Source organism: Lepidochelys kempii, chromosome 25, assembly GCF_965140285.1.
Source record: "Lepidochelys kempii isolate rLepKem1 chromosome 25, rLepKem1.hap1, whole genome shotgun sequence".
Classification (NCBI taxonomy): domain Eukaryota; kingdom Metazoa; phylum Chordata; order Testudines; family Cheloniidae; genus Lepidochelys; species Lepidochelys kempii.
In genome coordinates, this window is record NC_136404.1 from 11,961,500 (window position 1) to 11,978,496 (window position 16,997).

A 16,997-nucleotide genomic window follows, 5' to 3' on the forward strand; every position below is an offset into this window, starting at 1 on the left:
CAGAGAGGTGATTAAGAAAAAGCAGAAAGCCTACAAAGAGTGAAAGATGGGAGGGATTAGCAAGGAAAGCTACCTTACTGAGGTCAGAACATGTAGGGATAAAGTGAGAAAGGCCAAAAGCCATGTAGAGTTGGACCTTGCAAAGGGAATTAAAAGCAATAGTAAAATGTTCTATAGCCATATAAATAAGAAGAAAACAAAGAAAGAAGTGGGACCGCTAAACACTGAGGATGGAGTGGAGGTTAAGGATAATCTAGGCATGGCCCAATATCTAAACAAATACTTTGCCGCAGTCTTTAATGATGCTAATGAGGATCTTTGGGACAATGGTAGGACGACAAATGGGAATGAGGATATGGAGGTAGATATTACCACATCCGAGGTAGAAGCCAAACTCGAACAGCTTAATGGGACTAAATCGGGGGGCCCGGATAATCTTCGTCCAAGAATATTAAAGGAACTGGCACATGAAATTGCAGCCCATTAGCAAGAATTTTTAACGAATCTGTAAACTCAGGGGTTGTACCGTATGGCTGGAGAATTGCTAACATAGTTCCTATTTTTAAGAAAGGTAAAAAAAGCGATCCGGGTAACTACAGGCCTGTTAGTTTGACATCTGTAGTATGCACGGTCTTGGAAAAAATTTTGAAAGAGAAAGTAGTTAAGGACATTGAGGTAAATGGTAATTGGGACAAAATACAACATAACTTTACAAAAGGTAGATCGTGTCAAACCAACCTGATCTCCTTCTTTGAGAAGGTAACAGATGTTTTAGACAAAGGGAATGCAGTAGTTCTAATTTACCTCGATTTCAGTAAGGCATTTAATATGGTTCCACATGAAGAATTATTAGCTAAATTGGAAAAGATGGGAATTAATATGAAAATCGAAAGGTGGATAAGGAACTGGTTAAAGGGGAGACTACAGCAGGTCACACTGAAAGGTGAACTGTCAGGCTGGAAGGAGGTTACTATTGGAGTTCCTCAGGGATCAGTTTTGGGACCAATCTTATTTAATCTTTTTATTACTGACCTTGGCACAAAAAGCGGGAATGTGCTAACAAAGTTTGCGGATGACACAAAGGTGGGAGGTATTGCCAATACAGAGAAGGACCGGGATATCATACAGGAACATATGGAGTTTGTAAACTGGAGTAGTAGTAATAGGATGAAATTTAACAGTGAAAAGTAAGTGCAAGGTCATGCATTTAGGGATTAATAAGAAGAATTTCTGTTATAAACTGGTTTCAGAGTAGCAGCCGTGTAACGCATCACTTGGAAGTAACAGAGCAGGAGAAGGACCTTGGAGTATTGGTTGATCATGGGATGACTATGAGCTGCTAATGTGATATGGCCGTGAAAAAAGCTAATGCGGTCTGGGATGCATCAGGAGTATTTCCAGTAGAGATAAGGAAGTGTTAGTACCGTTATACATGGCACTGGTGAGACCTCATCTGGAATATTGTGTGTAGTTCTGGTCTCCCATGTTTAAAAATGATAAATTCAAACTGGAACAGGTACAGAGAAGGGCTACTAGGATGATCCGAGGAATGGAAAACGTGTCTTATGAAAGGAGACTCAAAGAGCTTGGCTTGTTTAGCCTAACCAAAAGAAGGCTGAGAGGAGATACGATTGCTATCTATAAATATATCAGAGGGATAAATACCACGGAGGGAGAAGAATTATTTAAGCTCAGTGCCAGTGTGGACACAAGAACAAATGGGTATAAAGTGGCCATCAGGAAGTTTAGACTTGAAATTAGACAAAGGTTTCTAACCATCGGAGGAGTGAAATTCTGGAACAGCCTTCCAAGGGACACAATGTGGGCAAAAGACATATCTGGCTTCAAGACTAAGCTCGATAAGTTTATGGAGGAGACGATATGATGGGATAGCCTAATTTTGGCAATTAATTGATCTTCGACTATTAGCAGTAGATATGCCCAATGGCCTGTGATGGGATGTTAGATGGGGTGGGATCTGAGTTACTACAGAGAATTCTTTCCTGGGTGTCTGGCTGGTGAGTCTTGCCTACATGCTCAGGGTTTAGCTGATCGCCATATTTGGGGTTGGGAAGGAATTTTCCTCCAGGGCAGATTGGCAGAGGCCCTGGGGGTTTTTTGCCTTCTTCTGCAGCTTGGGACACGGGTCACTTGCTGGAGGATTCTCTGCACCTTGAAGTCTTTAAACCACGATTGGAGGACTTCAGTAGCTCAGACATAAGTTAGGGGTTTGTTACAGGAGTGGGTGAGTTAGATTCCATGGCCTGCGTTCTGCAGGAGGTCAGACTAGACGATCATAATGGTCCCTTCTGACCTTAGTCTATGATTCTGGGATTAAGAGTTTATCAGCAATGTGTGCTATGTATAGGTTGGGCTTGGACATTTTTAGCCCCACTGATAGAAGACTAGCTCCAGCCATACATTCAAAAGAACTTTAACAATTCAGCCCAGCATTGCTGGACAACAAATCAATAATTTGTCTATTACAAAAAAACTTAAATAAATACCAGCATATTACACTTTCACAAGTCTCAGTTTTGTGGAAAGGGTGAGAGGAGAAGTCAGACTGGTAGGTGGGGGTGGAGCATTTTGTATCTTGATTCTGATTCTTTGGAGAATAGAATTTCTGTCTGTCTTCATGTTAATGGTGTCACAGTGGAGTTGAGAATTGGGCAACTGTGCATACAGCATTGGTGACAATGGCCTTATACACACTGATGGTTTCCTGAAAATGTCCCGTGGCTGCTCTAACACCTGTGAGACTCCAACAGTACCATCAATAATAAGAGGGCTCGTATAGACTGGCCACTGTGTTTTTATGTTGTCTAGACCCTTAATGGGGCCCCCTGTAGGAGTGCTGAAACCTGGGTAGACATGTGGGGGGCCACCGGCACCAGAACTGTAGTCTTTCCCCTGCGAGGCCCTGGCTAGGCCAGAAGCCAGAGCTGGGTAGTGGTAAGAGCCACCCAGGGAGCCCGGGCTGCTGTGGGGAGCTCTGGACCCTCCACCTGCCCAAGAGCATCCCCTAGTCGAGTCCCGACCCTGTGGGTCACAGCACTGCCAGTGGGACCCAGGGGCAGGGGCTCTGTTCCAGGCTCCTGCCCTTCCCTGGGGCCTGCAGACATGCTCTGTGGGGAGAGGAGGCCCTGCCCTGGCCTGGGAGGTGCTGGGGAGCCCCGGGAAGGTCACAGGCAGCAAGGAGCCAGGCTAAGGTTGCCAGCTTTCTAATTGCACAGAGCCGAACACCCTTCTCCTGCCGCTACCCTTCCCATTCCCCGAGCTCTCCCCCACCACTCACTCCAGCCCCCCCTCCCCCCAGTCTCTCTCTCTCCCCCACCCTCACTCACTTTCACTGGGCTGGGGCCAGTGGGAGCTGCGGAGCAGGTGCTGGGCGCGGGGGCAGCCCACGGAGCTTCTCTGATTGCTCCTGTGCCTAGGGGGGTGCAGGGACACTCTGACCGCTTCCAGGAGCTGCATGGAGCCAGGGCAGGCAGGAAGCTTGCCTTAGCCCCGCTGCGCCGTCGACTGGACTTTCAACACCAGGCACTGCTGCCTGGGCTCTGTGCCTAAGGCAACAGCCATGTATGACACTGCTCTTCCGGTCGCCTCTGTCCCGAGGCTTGCAGTTTGGGGGTGGGCGCAACATCCCCTGCCCCCCAAACTATGGCCATGCCGCTCCGCACCTGCCTAAAGGTGATCAGTTTTCAGCATAGGCCCTGACTTTTATTTTCCCTGGGGGTGCCACTCCTGCCCCTTCCCTGAAGCCCCGCCCGTGCTCTGCCTCTTCTAGTCCCTGCTCCGCCCCTTCCCGGAGGCCCCCGCCACTCACTGCTCTGTGCCCTCCCCCAGCAGCCACACAGATGATCGGGGCAGGGGGGCACCATACAGCTGATTGGCAGGGGTCCCCCCACAGTTGTGACTAGTGGGTGCTGGATACCCACTTTTTTTCCCCCATGGGTGCTCCAGCCCCAGAGCATCCACAGAGTCTGTGCCTATGGTTTTCAGTGATGGATACTTTATCTACCTCTTTCCTTCCTGAACAGACACAACTTCCCCCTGGATATGATAAGATACAGCTGAGGAGAGCACAGGCAGGCAGAACTTGCGTGTCCTGAGGTGGGATTTCCTAATTCTAAATTACAGCACAGTATTAGCCCAATCTGGAGTTCACAAGGGTGCAAACTCCATTGGTGGGTGGTGGACTGAGTCGTCAGTAACCTATACCTTGAGGCCAGATTGCTTCCACTGTAAAGGCTTATTCAATGGCAACCTGAATCCTGCATCAGAATTACTGTTGGCTCCACCTCCAAACACCCCTCGTTGTCATGAAATCTGTGAAGTGGTTGATTTGGATGGCAAGAAGGTGGAACAAATTCTACTCTTAGACTGATGTAATTGGAAGTAACTTCTGTGACTATGGATGTAACAAAGCAGATTGTGGCCCATTGTCTTTGCATTTATAAAATGCCTTGTAAAATTATGGTACTGTTGAAGTGGAGATGAAAGCTCAAGTTTAATCTAGAGGGCCGGCTTTTGACAGTGTAGCTGCCTGTCACTGCAACCATAAGGTTCTTCCATTTGTTAAACAGAGTATAAGAAGACAAAGGAGGACTTCATTTAGTTGCAGGCCAGAGAAATCAAAAGTACTCTTAAAAACATCTTAAATTTGTCTTGATGCTCTTCGGTCACATCACTTTTTCCACACAGGACACCGCTCTTGATTCACTTTCTGCACCTGTTCTATAGCAAGGCACCCTCTAATCTCGATTCCACCAATTATTATTGTAAATAAAGGAATTCATCTGGAATCGCAGACAAGTCCCGTTCTCTCCCCCCCGTGTGTGCATGCTTAAGGCCTCACTCATTTTGGACCTCCATTGAACAGCTGGGGGTGGCTGTGAGCAAATACCATGTTAAAGAGGAAAAGGCTTCCTTCTTGTTCTGTGCTACTTTCTTATGTTTCATGGTGAATCATCAGGGAACATCTGATCTGTGTTCATGCTGCGCACATATTAATTTTATTAAGGTCTGTGTGTGCAGCTTGCAGAGCAGTTTGCAGAGAGCCTCACGATGACTGTGCAGCCTGTACTGTATTCACTTGTCCTGATCTTCCTCCCATGATGGCCCCCAGAAGATTGTATTTGACCACCTGTCTGCAGAGCTTATTTTTCTTTTGCCTTTATAATGTGGGTTTATTTGGTGTCTGTGTATCTGTAATCTTGTTCTGTCATTACTTATTTACTCTTTATTATGGCTTTCTGAGCAGATACTCCCTAGTCTGTGTTTATCTTGTGCACTTGTGTGTGTTTCAATAAAAATGTCATTATTTGAAATCATTGACACTGCTGGTTAAAGATACTAAATTCCATCATCTATTGTTCCATAAAATGATCCATTAAAGATAAAACAGCAGAGACTTGATAAGGTTCTTTCCTAGGAACAAGGAACTCTCTGATCCGTGAGAGATCTTATCTCCAGAGCAAGTGTGTGTTTTCATAATGTAAAAGATTCTCAACAGAAGGGGACAGACAGGGAGGGAGAGGTTTTTCCTTTCCAGATGGTGATCCTCTGACATTAAAAGATAGTTGCTTAAAGCAGATGATTGTTCAGTGTCAGACCATTTCAGATATCAATGAGGAGAAGTAAGTGAATTTGGGTTCTGCCTTTGGTGACTGAATTTATTCCTTGGGTGGTGAAGGACACTGAATTAGTGGGGAAACCTGTAGCAATTGCAGTGTTTCTAATCCATCCTTATGTTTGCCTTAACTTGCAGAGCAAATGTTGACACTGATTGGACAACTATTGTAAATATTCCCCCATCCTTCCTTGTGAGGGCAAAAATAGTGTTTGCGCTTTGCGAGACCCACTCAGGTTAGCTTTTTTATTTTTATTTTTTTATTTTAAAATAAAGGTGACCAACAAAGGATTTTAAAAATATTAGGCTTGTGCTCTCCCTCCTCCTATCTCTCCCCCCCCCCTTTCATTATGGATAAAGGCCAGAAAAGTGGATTTGTTTTTGTGAAGTTATCTTCTATTTATTCCTCCACTCTCCACCATTAAAAACAGGAGTGTGACATTTGGTTTTCATGGATTACTGGGGGGGGAGGAAATCTGTGAACTTGGAGATATGAATCTTCAACAAAGACACCCGTTTCCCAGTATGTTAGGTAGTTGTAGGAGTTAAGAAAAACACACATTAAAAATCTGGCTGAAAGTTCCTTCTTCTCTCAGTTGTTTAAGGATTACCCTCCCACTCCAAGCTGGTAGAAATTCAAGATTTTCTGCTCTGAAAGACACTTTTGACTGAAGAACTAAGAAAACAACACCAGAGTCAATAGTGAAAGCTGAGCAATTGAGAAAATAAGGGATTTTTAGTTGTTTAAAACTTCAGATTCCAAGACCAGAAGGGACCATTGTGATCATCTACTTTGATCTCCTGTATAACATGTGCCATTGAATTTCCCCAAAATAATTCCTAGAGCAGATCTTTTAGAAAAACATAGAATCTTGATTTAAAAACGGTAAGTGATGGAGACTCCACCATGACCCTTGGTAATTGTTCCAGTGATTAGTTACCCTCACTGTCAAAAATTGACTCCTTATTTCCATCCTGAATTTGTCTAGCTTAACTTCGAGCCCCTGGATCTTGTAATACATTTCTCCGCTTGATTGACTAGCCCATTATTAAATATTTGTTCCCCAGGTCTTTACTTATAGACTGTAATCAAGTCACCCCTTAACTTTCTCTTTATTAAGCTAAATAGATTGAGCTCTCTGAGCCTCACTATTATAAGGCATATGTTTAAATCCTTTAATCATTCTCATGTCAATTATCTGAACCCTCTCTAGTTTATCAACATCCTTCTTGAATTGTGGGCACCAGAACTGGACAGTGTATTCTAAGTGAAGTCTCACCAGTGTCAAATACAGAGATAAAATGACCTCTCCACTCCTACTTGAGATCCTGTTTTTGGGTTTAAAACCAATTTAATGCAATGCTTAAACATTTTGGAGAAAGGACATCTTTATTAAAGATTCAGAGCTCCTGCCCATTCATTTTAGGTGTTAGAGGATATGTAGTATGTGATCTTTGTGACCTTTCCCACCAAGGAGCTTTTCAGAAAAAGTAAGTGAAGAAGTGGCTTGACATTCCTCATACTTCTAATGTTAACCCTCCCCCAAAAAACAAGCAACCCAATAAATGTCCCCCAAAACCTTGACGGGCAACCTTTTTAATTATAAAGAAGCAAAAAGAGCACAGACCTGTTTCCGTCCCATCCTGGTCATCCTTCTGAGTTTGGGAATACTGAGAGTGTTACAGGTGGAGAGTGTGGCTTATGGAGAGGCAGATGGTGGGCATACCTAATGTCTCACCACCTTCACTGTTTTATTAGGTGGTGGTCTTGGCTAATTTTGAAAGCAAATTTGGGTCTATTTTCCTGCACTGGAAAAAATAGGACTAGCCATATAATTTTGAGTAGGAGGAAATTAGGAACTTGAACCATTTTGGAGGGAGAAGGGATAATGTGTACCTTAGATGAAGGAGCAATTAATTTATTTTATGTAAATGACTAGGCAAAGGTTGCAAACTATCCAAAAGTAATGAACAAAAGAGGTTTCTGTTCTTGCTCTATGATGTCTTGACATATGTTATCTTCTATCAGTACAATAAATGTTTCACTTAAAAAGATACTCAACCTTCAAGCTAGAGCATGAGCTTAGATTTGTGGGGGTAGGGAGCACCTGGGAAACTGGTTTGTAAATAGCTCAGTAATCCATAGGTAGTGCCCTACCAAATTCAAGGTTGATTTTGGCCAATTTTACAGTCATAGGATTTAAAAAATTGTAAATTTCATGATTTCAGCTATTTAAATCTGAAATTTCACGGTTTTGTAATTGTAGGGGTCCTGACCAAAAAGGAATTGTGGGGCAGGGGTCACAAGGTTATTGTAGGGGGGGTTGCGGTACTGCTACCCTTCCTTCTGCGCTGCTGCTGGCGGCGACAGCCCTGCCTTCAGAGCTGGGCCGCTGGAGGCCGGCAGCTGCTAGCCGGGAGCCCAGCTCTGAAGGCAGAGCTGCCGCCAGCAGCAGCACAGAAGGAAGGGTGGCCTGGTAGGGTATTGCCACCCTTACTTCTGCGCCGCTGCCTGCACAGCTCGGCCCTCAGTCAGCAGCCCCCACTCTCCGGCTGCCCAGCTCTAAAGGCAGCAGCACAGACGTACGGGTGGCATGGTACGGCATGGCATTGCCACCCTTACTTCTGCACTGTTGCTGGGGGGGGCTGCCTTCAGAGCTGGGTGCCTGGCCAACAGCAGCCATGCTCCAGCCTCCCAGCTCTGAAGTCAGAGCAGAAGTAAAGGAGGCAATACCACCACTTCACCCCGATAAAATAACGTCGTGATGGCCCTGCAACTCCCTTTTGGATCAGGATCCCCAGTTTGAGAAACCCTGGTCTCCCCCATGAAATCTGTGTGGTATAGGGTAAAAGCACAGAAAAGACCAGATTTCATGGGGTGAGACCAGATTTCACAGTCCATGACGTGTTTTTCATGGCCGAGAATTTGGCAGGGCCCTACCCAATTGTGGCTACTACTGTATATAAATGTTCTTGACGGATCAAAGTATCTTCTTAAGGCCATTGTTGTTGCTATCAGGGCTATAGGCATGAAGGTTAGGGTTCAGATTATGCATCTGTGGACACACTTATGTTTAATGGAGATTGAAATAATGACTTTTCCATTCTGCCTGTCACCAGGGAGGGATAGGTTGGCATTTGAATCTGCTAAGGGTCATTATTCTTGGCGTGAGTAAATCTGCTTTGAAGACAGATAACTAACCCTCAGCTTGATGTGTGGTCTTAGGCATTTTAAATGTGCTGTTCTATTTTGTTATCGTTCCTTATTTCAGTAATTATATCTTGCTAAACTGTGTGGGGCCTATTTGTCCAGACCTTGTGCAGACACTGTGAAATTAACTTTCTTACCCTCCAACATGAGTTAGACTGAAGTGACCCTTTCAAAAGCCTTGCAGTTGAACCTCCCACCTGTGATGCTCATTCTGTTGAAGAAGGGTGCATGAAGATTTAGTAAGGAAGTTGCTGCTTAATTGCTTTATGTTGTTGAAGGGAGACTGGAATTCTGACATGCTGCAGGGGTAGATGAGGTATGGTATCTAATCTATCTGATACTTTGCTTATATAAGAGGTACAGCAGTATCAAGAAAAGGTCTGGAAGCTTCAAAAGAAGTTTGGATGGGGGGAAGAGATGGCCTGGTGCTCTATAGAAGGTAGGGAATTGCTTCAAGGGGAAGCTGTTAAGTTTAAAGAGGGAGACCCCAGTGGAGAGGGCATGAACAGGCTGAGTGCCTGAGGGATCCGATGTTCTGATGTGGGGAAGTTTTTTTAATAGCTTGCATTGACTGGAAATAAGAAAAAAGTAAAATGTCCTCCTTTTCCCCCGGCCCCTAAGCAGAAGCCTTGAGGGTAGAATATAGGCTAGATTGGAAAGTCCCTTTAGCAGCACCTGATGCTAGAAGTAAAAGTGAATCCCCTACTGTGTTATCTTTTAATGGCTTCTGAACTGGTCCTTGTACCCCAAGATGGTTGGTCTCTGCCTCTTTCCTGACACATGCATTTAATTTTTAATTTGCAAGGCATTTGCTTATTTATTTTCATTGTTCCTGATAATAATTCTAAGCCATTAGAGGGGAAAATTGTATTCAAAAATGCTGTTTCACACTTTATTTGTTTGATGATTTAGAGTGATAGAAAACAGCACATTTGCTGGCTTTTATAGTATGATAATTATTCACATCCATCAAGCCATTCCAGGGGAATAAACAAAACACTAAGAAAATTACACTATTAATAGCATCCTCTATCGCAAATATGCGGGATCTTTTTCATGCTTTCATCTTAAGGATAGAAAGGGGATTGTCCAGTTAAACACTCTCTGTAAAGGGGGAAAAACCCACCTCTGTATGGAAATGACAGTCTAACACAACCTCAGCATTTGATTGAGCCCCTCCTGAACCTGAGATCCTGAATTTTTTGTCAATGAACGAGGCCAGAATCAGTTTTTGGAGAGACGCTATGACTCTGAAGACCACATTAGAAAGAGTTTTAATAAGATCTTCTGGAATCCTGAAGCAATGGATGAGAGGGGAGATCTCTCATCTTGCGACACTGAAACTGAGACCATTTCAGTGATCCCTTTTGAGTCCCCTCAGATGTCTTCTCAATAGCAGAATCAGTCTATAAAAAGGGATTATTCTGATTGAGGGTTATTAAAATAGTTTATGCTGCCGCTATCCCTTCTGTTTAGTGTTGAAGCTGTTCTGTGTGGAGGGGAAAATCCCTGCTCCCTAATCTGTAATGGTTCAGTGTAGCATCATATCAAAGTTAGATTAAAGTTAGGCTGATTAGTCCCTTAACTAGGTTGTACTCAAAGTGTGGGTTATTCACAAAGCTGCTTCTGTCAATAGTAAAAAGAAAAGGAGTACTTTTGGCACCTTAGAGAGTATCTCTAAGGTGCCAAAAGTACTCCTTTTCTTTTTACAGGTACAGACTAACACGGCTGCTACTCTGAAATCTGTCAATAGTGAAGCATCTGATAATTTCAGAGTAACAGCCGTGTTAGTCTGTATTTGCAAAAAGAAAAGGAGTACTTGTGGCACCTTAGAGACTAACCAGTTTATTTGAGCATAAGCTTTCGTGAGCTACAGCTCGCTTCATCGGATGCATACTGTGGAAACTGCAGAAGACATTATATACACAGAGACCATGAAACAATACCTCTCGAGAGTGGGGTGGGAGGAGGTATTGTTTCATGGTCTCTGTGTATATAATGTCTTCTGCAGTTTCCACAGTGTGCATCCGATGAAGCGAGCTGTAGCTCACGAAAGCTTATGCTCAAATTAATTGGTTAGTCTCTAAGGTGCCACAAGTACTCCTTTTCTTTTTGCACCTGATAATTGTCAAGAATGATACTTCCTGCTGATTATAGCTCAGCTCAGGATCCTTTTAGGAGGTTCTTTTGGTCAGATAAACTAAAAATCCCAGTAGCTGTCTGCCTTGTAAATCTTTTGTCTATTTTTCTGATTTTTTTTAAAATAAATTCAACCATGTTCATAATTGGAGGGGTAGAAAAGATACTCAGGAAGAGAGAATTACACTGCATGGTGAACTGGAGAGAGCAGAACAGTTAGAGTTGCAGACAACAAGGAAAGATTCAGTGCTAACAACTGTAAATACTTATCAGTGCGGGAAAATAAACAGTACAGATACAAAATAGTAGAATTTTCACCAAGCAGCTATAACCATTGCATTAAAGCAGGTTTATTTTGATCTTGTTTACTTAATGCTATGCGCTATTTTTAATTTTTCCTGTAACTTGGCACTACAGTTGTTAGAGGAAAGATGTGGGATTGTGAGAAGCATAATAAGTCAAAAAGGAAAGGTGAAAATTAAGGTACTTGGGGCAAGGAAATATGTCTCTTGTGTGTTCAAGACCTACTACAATGGGGTCCTGGTCCCTGATGAGGTCTGTAGGTATTATAGCAATATAAATAAGCCCTAAGGAAGAACAGGGAATAACTACTACTCCAGAGATATTTACATAAAAAGGAACCTATATATACAAGAAAACTAGTAAAATTTGTATCAAAACTTTAGAGACTAGACTTTTCAGAGGAATGGTAATGGATAGAATCTTTTATCTTAGGGTGAGCATTTCACTGCTCACCAATGTGAGGGGGGGAGGGATAGCTCAGTGGTTGGAGCATTGGCCTGCTAAACCCAGGGTTGTGAGTTCAATCCTTGAGGGGGCCATTTAGGGATCTGGGGCAAAAATTGGGGATTGGTCCTGCTCTGAGCAGGGGTTGGACAAGATGACCTCCTGAGGTCCCTTCCAACCTTGATATTCTATGATTCTATGAATGTTGAATTTGGCTGAAAGTTACCAAGTTGCAGATTTTAGTGGCCTGTGTGACTAAAGTTTGGATTTCAGTGGAGTTGATAGTGGACAGGTGAGGGCTAACTGGCACTAATCTTGCTGGCAGCCTCAACAGAAGGCCCAATAACTGAATAGACGTAGAAATTGAGCTCCTCTTTTGTCCCTTAAAAACAGGCTCTGGCAAGTCAGAATTGAAGCACATTGATGGAACAGTGTGGAGAAGGTTGCACTTCTCCTTCCTGTGTTGTACCTGTACAATAAACAAAGGATATAACCACAAAGATGTGGGACCTTTTGGAAACAATACATTTAGACAGTCAAAATACTGAAACAGAGATGTGTCCTTAATACTTTAAAGAACTGAGCAAACCAGCTCCTTCATCTTTCCATGCTCATCCTGGATTTTCTTCCAGTTTTTTCCTTCTCGCAGATTTTCACTCCAGTTGTGTATATCTTGGAGAATGTCCCTTCTCTGGGCCTTTAAAAAAATTACTGAGAGAGAGAACACTTTTTTTTCCTTTCATTTTCTCCTTTCAAGAACTCTGTTCTAGCTACCCAAACACAATCCCCCTACTACCGCTTAATTTTAAATAGCAACTTTTTTTCAAGGTGCATCTATCTCGGTTTACAACTTTGCAAAAGATGAAGGAACATACTTCCTGCTGCCGTCTGATACAGAGTGCAAAAATTTTACCTCTGAAAGAATAGAATCCAGGTGAAACAGCTGTGAAGCCTTAGACTGATGGGTTGATTGAGCGGACAAAAGGGGGCAAATCAGAGAAGGCCCACAGACAGCTAACAAAAATGCAACCTTAACAGAGGGCTAGATGTTGGGGGATGGGCTGTGGAATGGAAAATTACACTAGGGACATAAGAGCAACAAGAGGGAAAATGGGGGAATCTGTTCAATGTCGCAGATGTCTATGCACAAATGCAAGGAGTATGGGGAATAAACAGGAAGAACTGGAAGTATTAGTGCATAAACTAAATTATGACTTAATTGGCATCACTGATAATGGGATAAATCTCCTGACTGGAGTATTGGTTCAGAGGGGTATAGCTTGTTCAGGAAGGACAGGCAGAGAAAAAAGGGAGGAGGTTTGCATTATACATCAAGAATATTTGTTCTGAGGTCCAGAACAAGGTGAGGCAGACCACTTGAAAGGGGGGGAACCCAGGATCAATGTCATGGTAAGTTTCTACTATAGACAACCAAATCAGGAGGAGGTGGAGAATGAGGCATTTCTAGAACAAATAACAGAAATATATATAAAAAAAGACTGATAGTAATGGAGGATTTTAACTACCCAGATATCTGAAGTAAAGTAATACAGCAAAACACAAAATGTCCATGGGAAAAACTTCGTTTCAGAGGGACAGCCTTTTTAGACTTGATTCTGATTAATGGCGGAATTAGTTATGAGTTCAAAGGTTGATGGCCATTTGGGTGAAAGTGAGCATCCAATGATAAACTTCATGATTCTGAGGAAGGAGCGAGAGCTGCAGAGTAAGGAGAATGCACTTCAAAAATACAGACTTTAATCATTTCAGAGAACTCCTAGGTAAGGTCCAATGGGGGGGCAAAAGGAATTCAGGAGAGCTGGCAGTTTCTCAGAGACCATATTAATGGCATAACAGCAAACTATTCCAATGGGAAGGACAGTTAGGAATAGGGGTCAATATGTTTGCATCAGATGCTCTTTAATGACCTGAAAATCAAAAAGGAATGCTATAAAAAGTGGAAACATGGACAAATCGCTAAGGATTGGGTACAAAAGAATAGCAGAAGCATGTAGGGACAAGATTAGAAAGGTGAAGGTATGAAATGAGTTACACCTAAAAAGGGATCTAAAAGGCAATAAGAGGAGGTTGTATAAATACGTTAGGAGCAAGAGAAAGACAAAGGAAAGTGTAGGTCCACTACTTAGCAGGGAAGGAGAGCTAATTAACTGATCATATCAAGAAGGCTAAGATATTTGATGCCTATTTTGCTTGTCAGTCACTAGAAAGATTGTGACCAGATACTTAACACAGTATTAACAACGGAGAAGGACCATGTGCCAAAGTAGGGAAAGAACAGGTTAAAGAACATTTAGTTAGATGTATTCAAGTCAGAAGGGCCTGATGAAGTTCATCCTTGAGTACGTAAGGAACTTAGCTGAAGCAATCTCAAAACTGTTAGCAATTATCTTTCAGAATTCCGTGGAGGATGGAAGGGGTCCCAATTGACTGAAGAAGGGCATACATAGTACCGCCTTTAAAAAGGGAACAAAGAGGATCCAGAGAATTATAGTCCAGTCAGCTTGACTTTGATACCTGGAAATATACTGGAACAAGTTTTTAAACAATCAATTTGTAAGTGCCTTGAGAATAATAGGGTTATAAGTAATAGCCAGCATTGATTTGTTAAGAACAAATCATGCCAAACCAACCTAATTTCCTCCTTTGACAGGGTTACTGGCCTAGTGGATGTGGAGGGGGGAACCTCTAGACACAATATATCTTTATTTTTAATAAGACTTTAAACATTGTCTCACAACATTCTTATAACAAACTTGTGAAATGTGACCTAGATGAAATTACTGTAAGGCGGGTGCAGAACTGATTGAAAGAGTGTAGTCAGAGGAGTTATCAATGGTTTGCTGTCAAACTGGGGGATATATCTAGTGGGGTTCCACAGGGGTCTGTTCTGACTCCAGTTCTATTCTGTATTTTCATTAATGATTTGGATAAAGGAGTGGAGCAGATGACACCAAAATGTGCAGATGACACCAAACTAGGAGGGGGTGCTAGGACTTTGCAGGACAGGATTAGAATCCAAAATGACCACGACAAATTGGAAAATTGGTTTGATATGAACAAGATGAAATGCAAATAAAAACAAAATACTACATTTAGGAAGGAAAAATCAAACTAACAACTATAAAATTGGGAATAACTGGCTAGGCGGTAGTACTGCTGAAGGGGATCTGGAGGTTATAGTGGATCACAAATAGAATATGAGCCAAAAATGTGGTGCAGTTGTGAAGTCTGTTATCATTCTGGGTGTATTAATAAGATTGTTGTATGTAAGACCACAGGAGGTAATTGACCTGCTGTACTCAGCAATGCTGAGGGCTCAGCTGGAGCATTGTACCACTCTTTAAGAAAGATCTAGAGTCTGTCCGGTTTGTCCACAGGAGAGCAACACAAATGCTAAAAGGTTTAGAAAACCTGCCCTATGAGAAGAGATTTAAGAAACTGCACGTTTAGTCTTGAGAAAAGACGAATGAAGTGTGACCTGAAAAAGGTCTTCAAATACGTTAAGGGCTGTTATACAGATGATGGTGATCATGTCCACTGAAGGTAGGACAAGAAATAATAGGCTTACTTTGCAGCAAGGGAGATTTAAATTAGACATTAGGAAAATTTTTCTAACTATATAGATAGTGAAGCAATGGAATATGCTTCCAAGAGCGGTTGTGGAATCTCCGTCATTAGAGGTTTTTAAGAACAGATTAGACAGACACCTGTCGGGGATGGTCTAGGTATACTTGGGTCCTGCCTCTGTGCATGGGGCTGGGCTAGATGATTTTTTCAAGATACCTTCCAGCCCTACATTTCTATGATTCTGTTAAATTGCACACTACTTTTGAAGGGACCAATTCCCTTAATTGTCAATGCAGGACTCTCTATCTGTTGACAAATCTTATTTGTGAAAGAAGCACATTATTTGGTGTTACTTTTTGATTAGAGGATTTTATGAGAGACCCTTCCTGTCTGTCTTTTAAGAAACTCTCTTGCTGTCTGCATCTGCCCATAATAGAATTGGCTAGTTCAATGGCCAGAAGAGACATGTAATTTTAACTCATGATTGGTATGTGTGGCTTGCAAAGGAAGACATAGGTTGCCCTCCATTTCATTAGGGGAATGGAATTGTCCCTGTTCTGGGAAAGGTCTAATAAGATCTTTATAGAGTGCCGGACACAAAGACATTATGACAGGTTTCAGAGTGGTAGCCGTGTTAGTCTGTATCAGCAAAAACAACGAAGAATCCTTGTGGCACCTTAGAGACACATTTATTTGGGCATAAGCTTTCGTGGACTAAAACCCACGGAAGCATATGCCCAAATAAAGACATGCTAAATACACTTACTTGTCTTCATACCTTCAGTGAGAGTTGCTTTAGGACCCACAAGTAGCCAACATAAAAAAATAGGCCCTTTTTGCTCTAAAATAAGTGGCCATCTCTTACTGTTAACCTGTGTGCCCTACAGGATGCTTCTCTAGAGAGGTGGAGGCAACTGGTCCACCAAGGCAGAAAACTAGAGAGATGATAGAGATGTGAGAGAGTTCTCTCAAAACTTGCTGCGGCCATTTATTGGTCGAATGAATAAATCCTGCAGTGCTGAAAGGGTTTTGGAGCAGCTAGCAGAAGCTATGGCTATGTCTACACTTAAAACACTGCAGTGGCAGCAATGTAGCTGCACTGCTGTAGCACTAAAGTGTAGACTCTTAAGGCTATGTCTACACTACAGCCGGGATCGATGCTCTGAGATCGATCCACCGGTGGTCGATTTAGTGGGTCTAGTGAAGACCTGCCAACTTGACAGCAGATCGTTCTCCAGTCGACCCCTGTACTCTACCCCCCGATGAGAAGAGTAAGGTAAGTCGATGGGAGAGTTTCTCCCATCAACCACCAGCCCTGTAGACCCTGCGGCAACTTGATCTAAGGTATGTCAACTCCAGCTACGTTATTCACGTAGCTAGAGTTGCGTAGTGTAGGTCGACTTACCGCGGTACTGTAGACATAGCCTTATTACAGCAATGGGAGAGGTTCTCCCATCACTGTAGGTAATCTACCTCCCTGGGAGGCTGTAGCTAGGTTGATGGAAAAATTCTTCCATTGACCTAATTCTGTCTACAGCGGGGGTTAGGTTAGCGTAACTTCGTCTCACAGGGGGTGGATTTTTCACACCCCTGAGAGACACAGCTATGTTGATGTAACTTTTCAGTGTAGACCAGCCGTATGTTTCTGGGCAGTTGAACATATCCCTTTGTTTTGAC

At 42.9% G+C, this 16,997-nt stretch overlaps 1 protein-coding gene across 10 annotated transcripts in view; it reads left to right on the forward strand.

The window, feature by feature from the left end:
* The window catches only part of KDM4B (lysine demethylase 4B), a 178,456-nt gene that overhangs the window by 55,947 nt on the left and 105,512 nt on the right, over positions 1 to 16,997 (forward strand). The window contains exon 6 of one of the 10 annotated variants that reach the window (XM_073324677.2): positions 14,148 to 14,303. The exons of 8 other annotated variants lie outside the window; for them this stretch is intronic. In XM_073324677.2, the coding sequence (XP_073180778.1) occupies position 14,148 (1 nt within the window). In that variant the 3' untranslated portion in view covers positions 14,149 to 14,303. Of the gene's footprint in view, positions 1 to 4,043; positions 4,174 to 14,147; positions 14,304 to 16,997 lie in introns of those variants that run through there. One more of the 10 variants, XM_073324678.2, reaches the window with a different exon arrangement.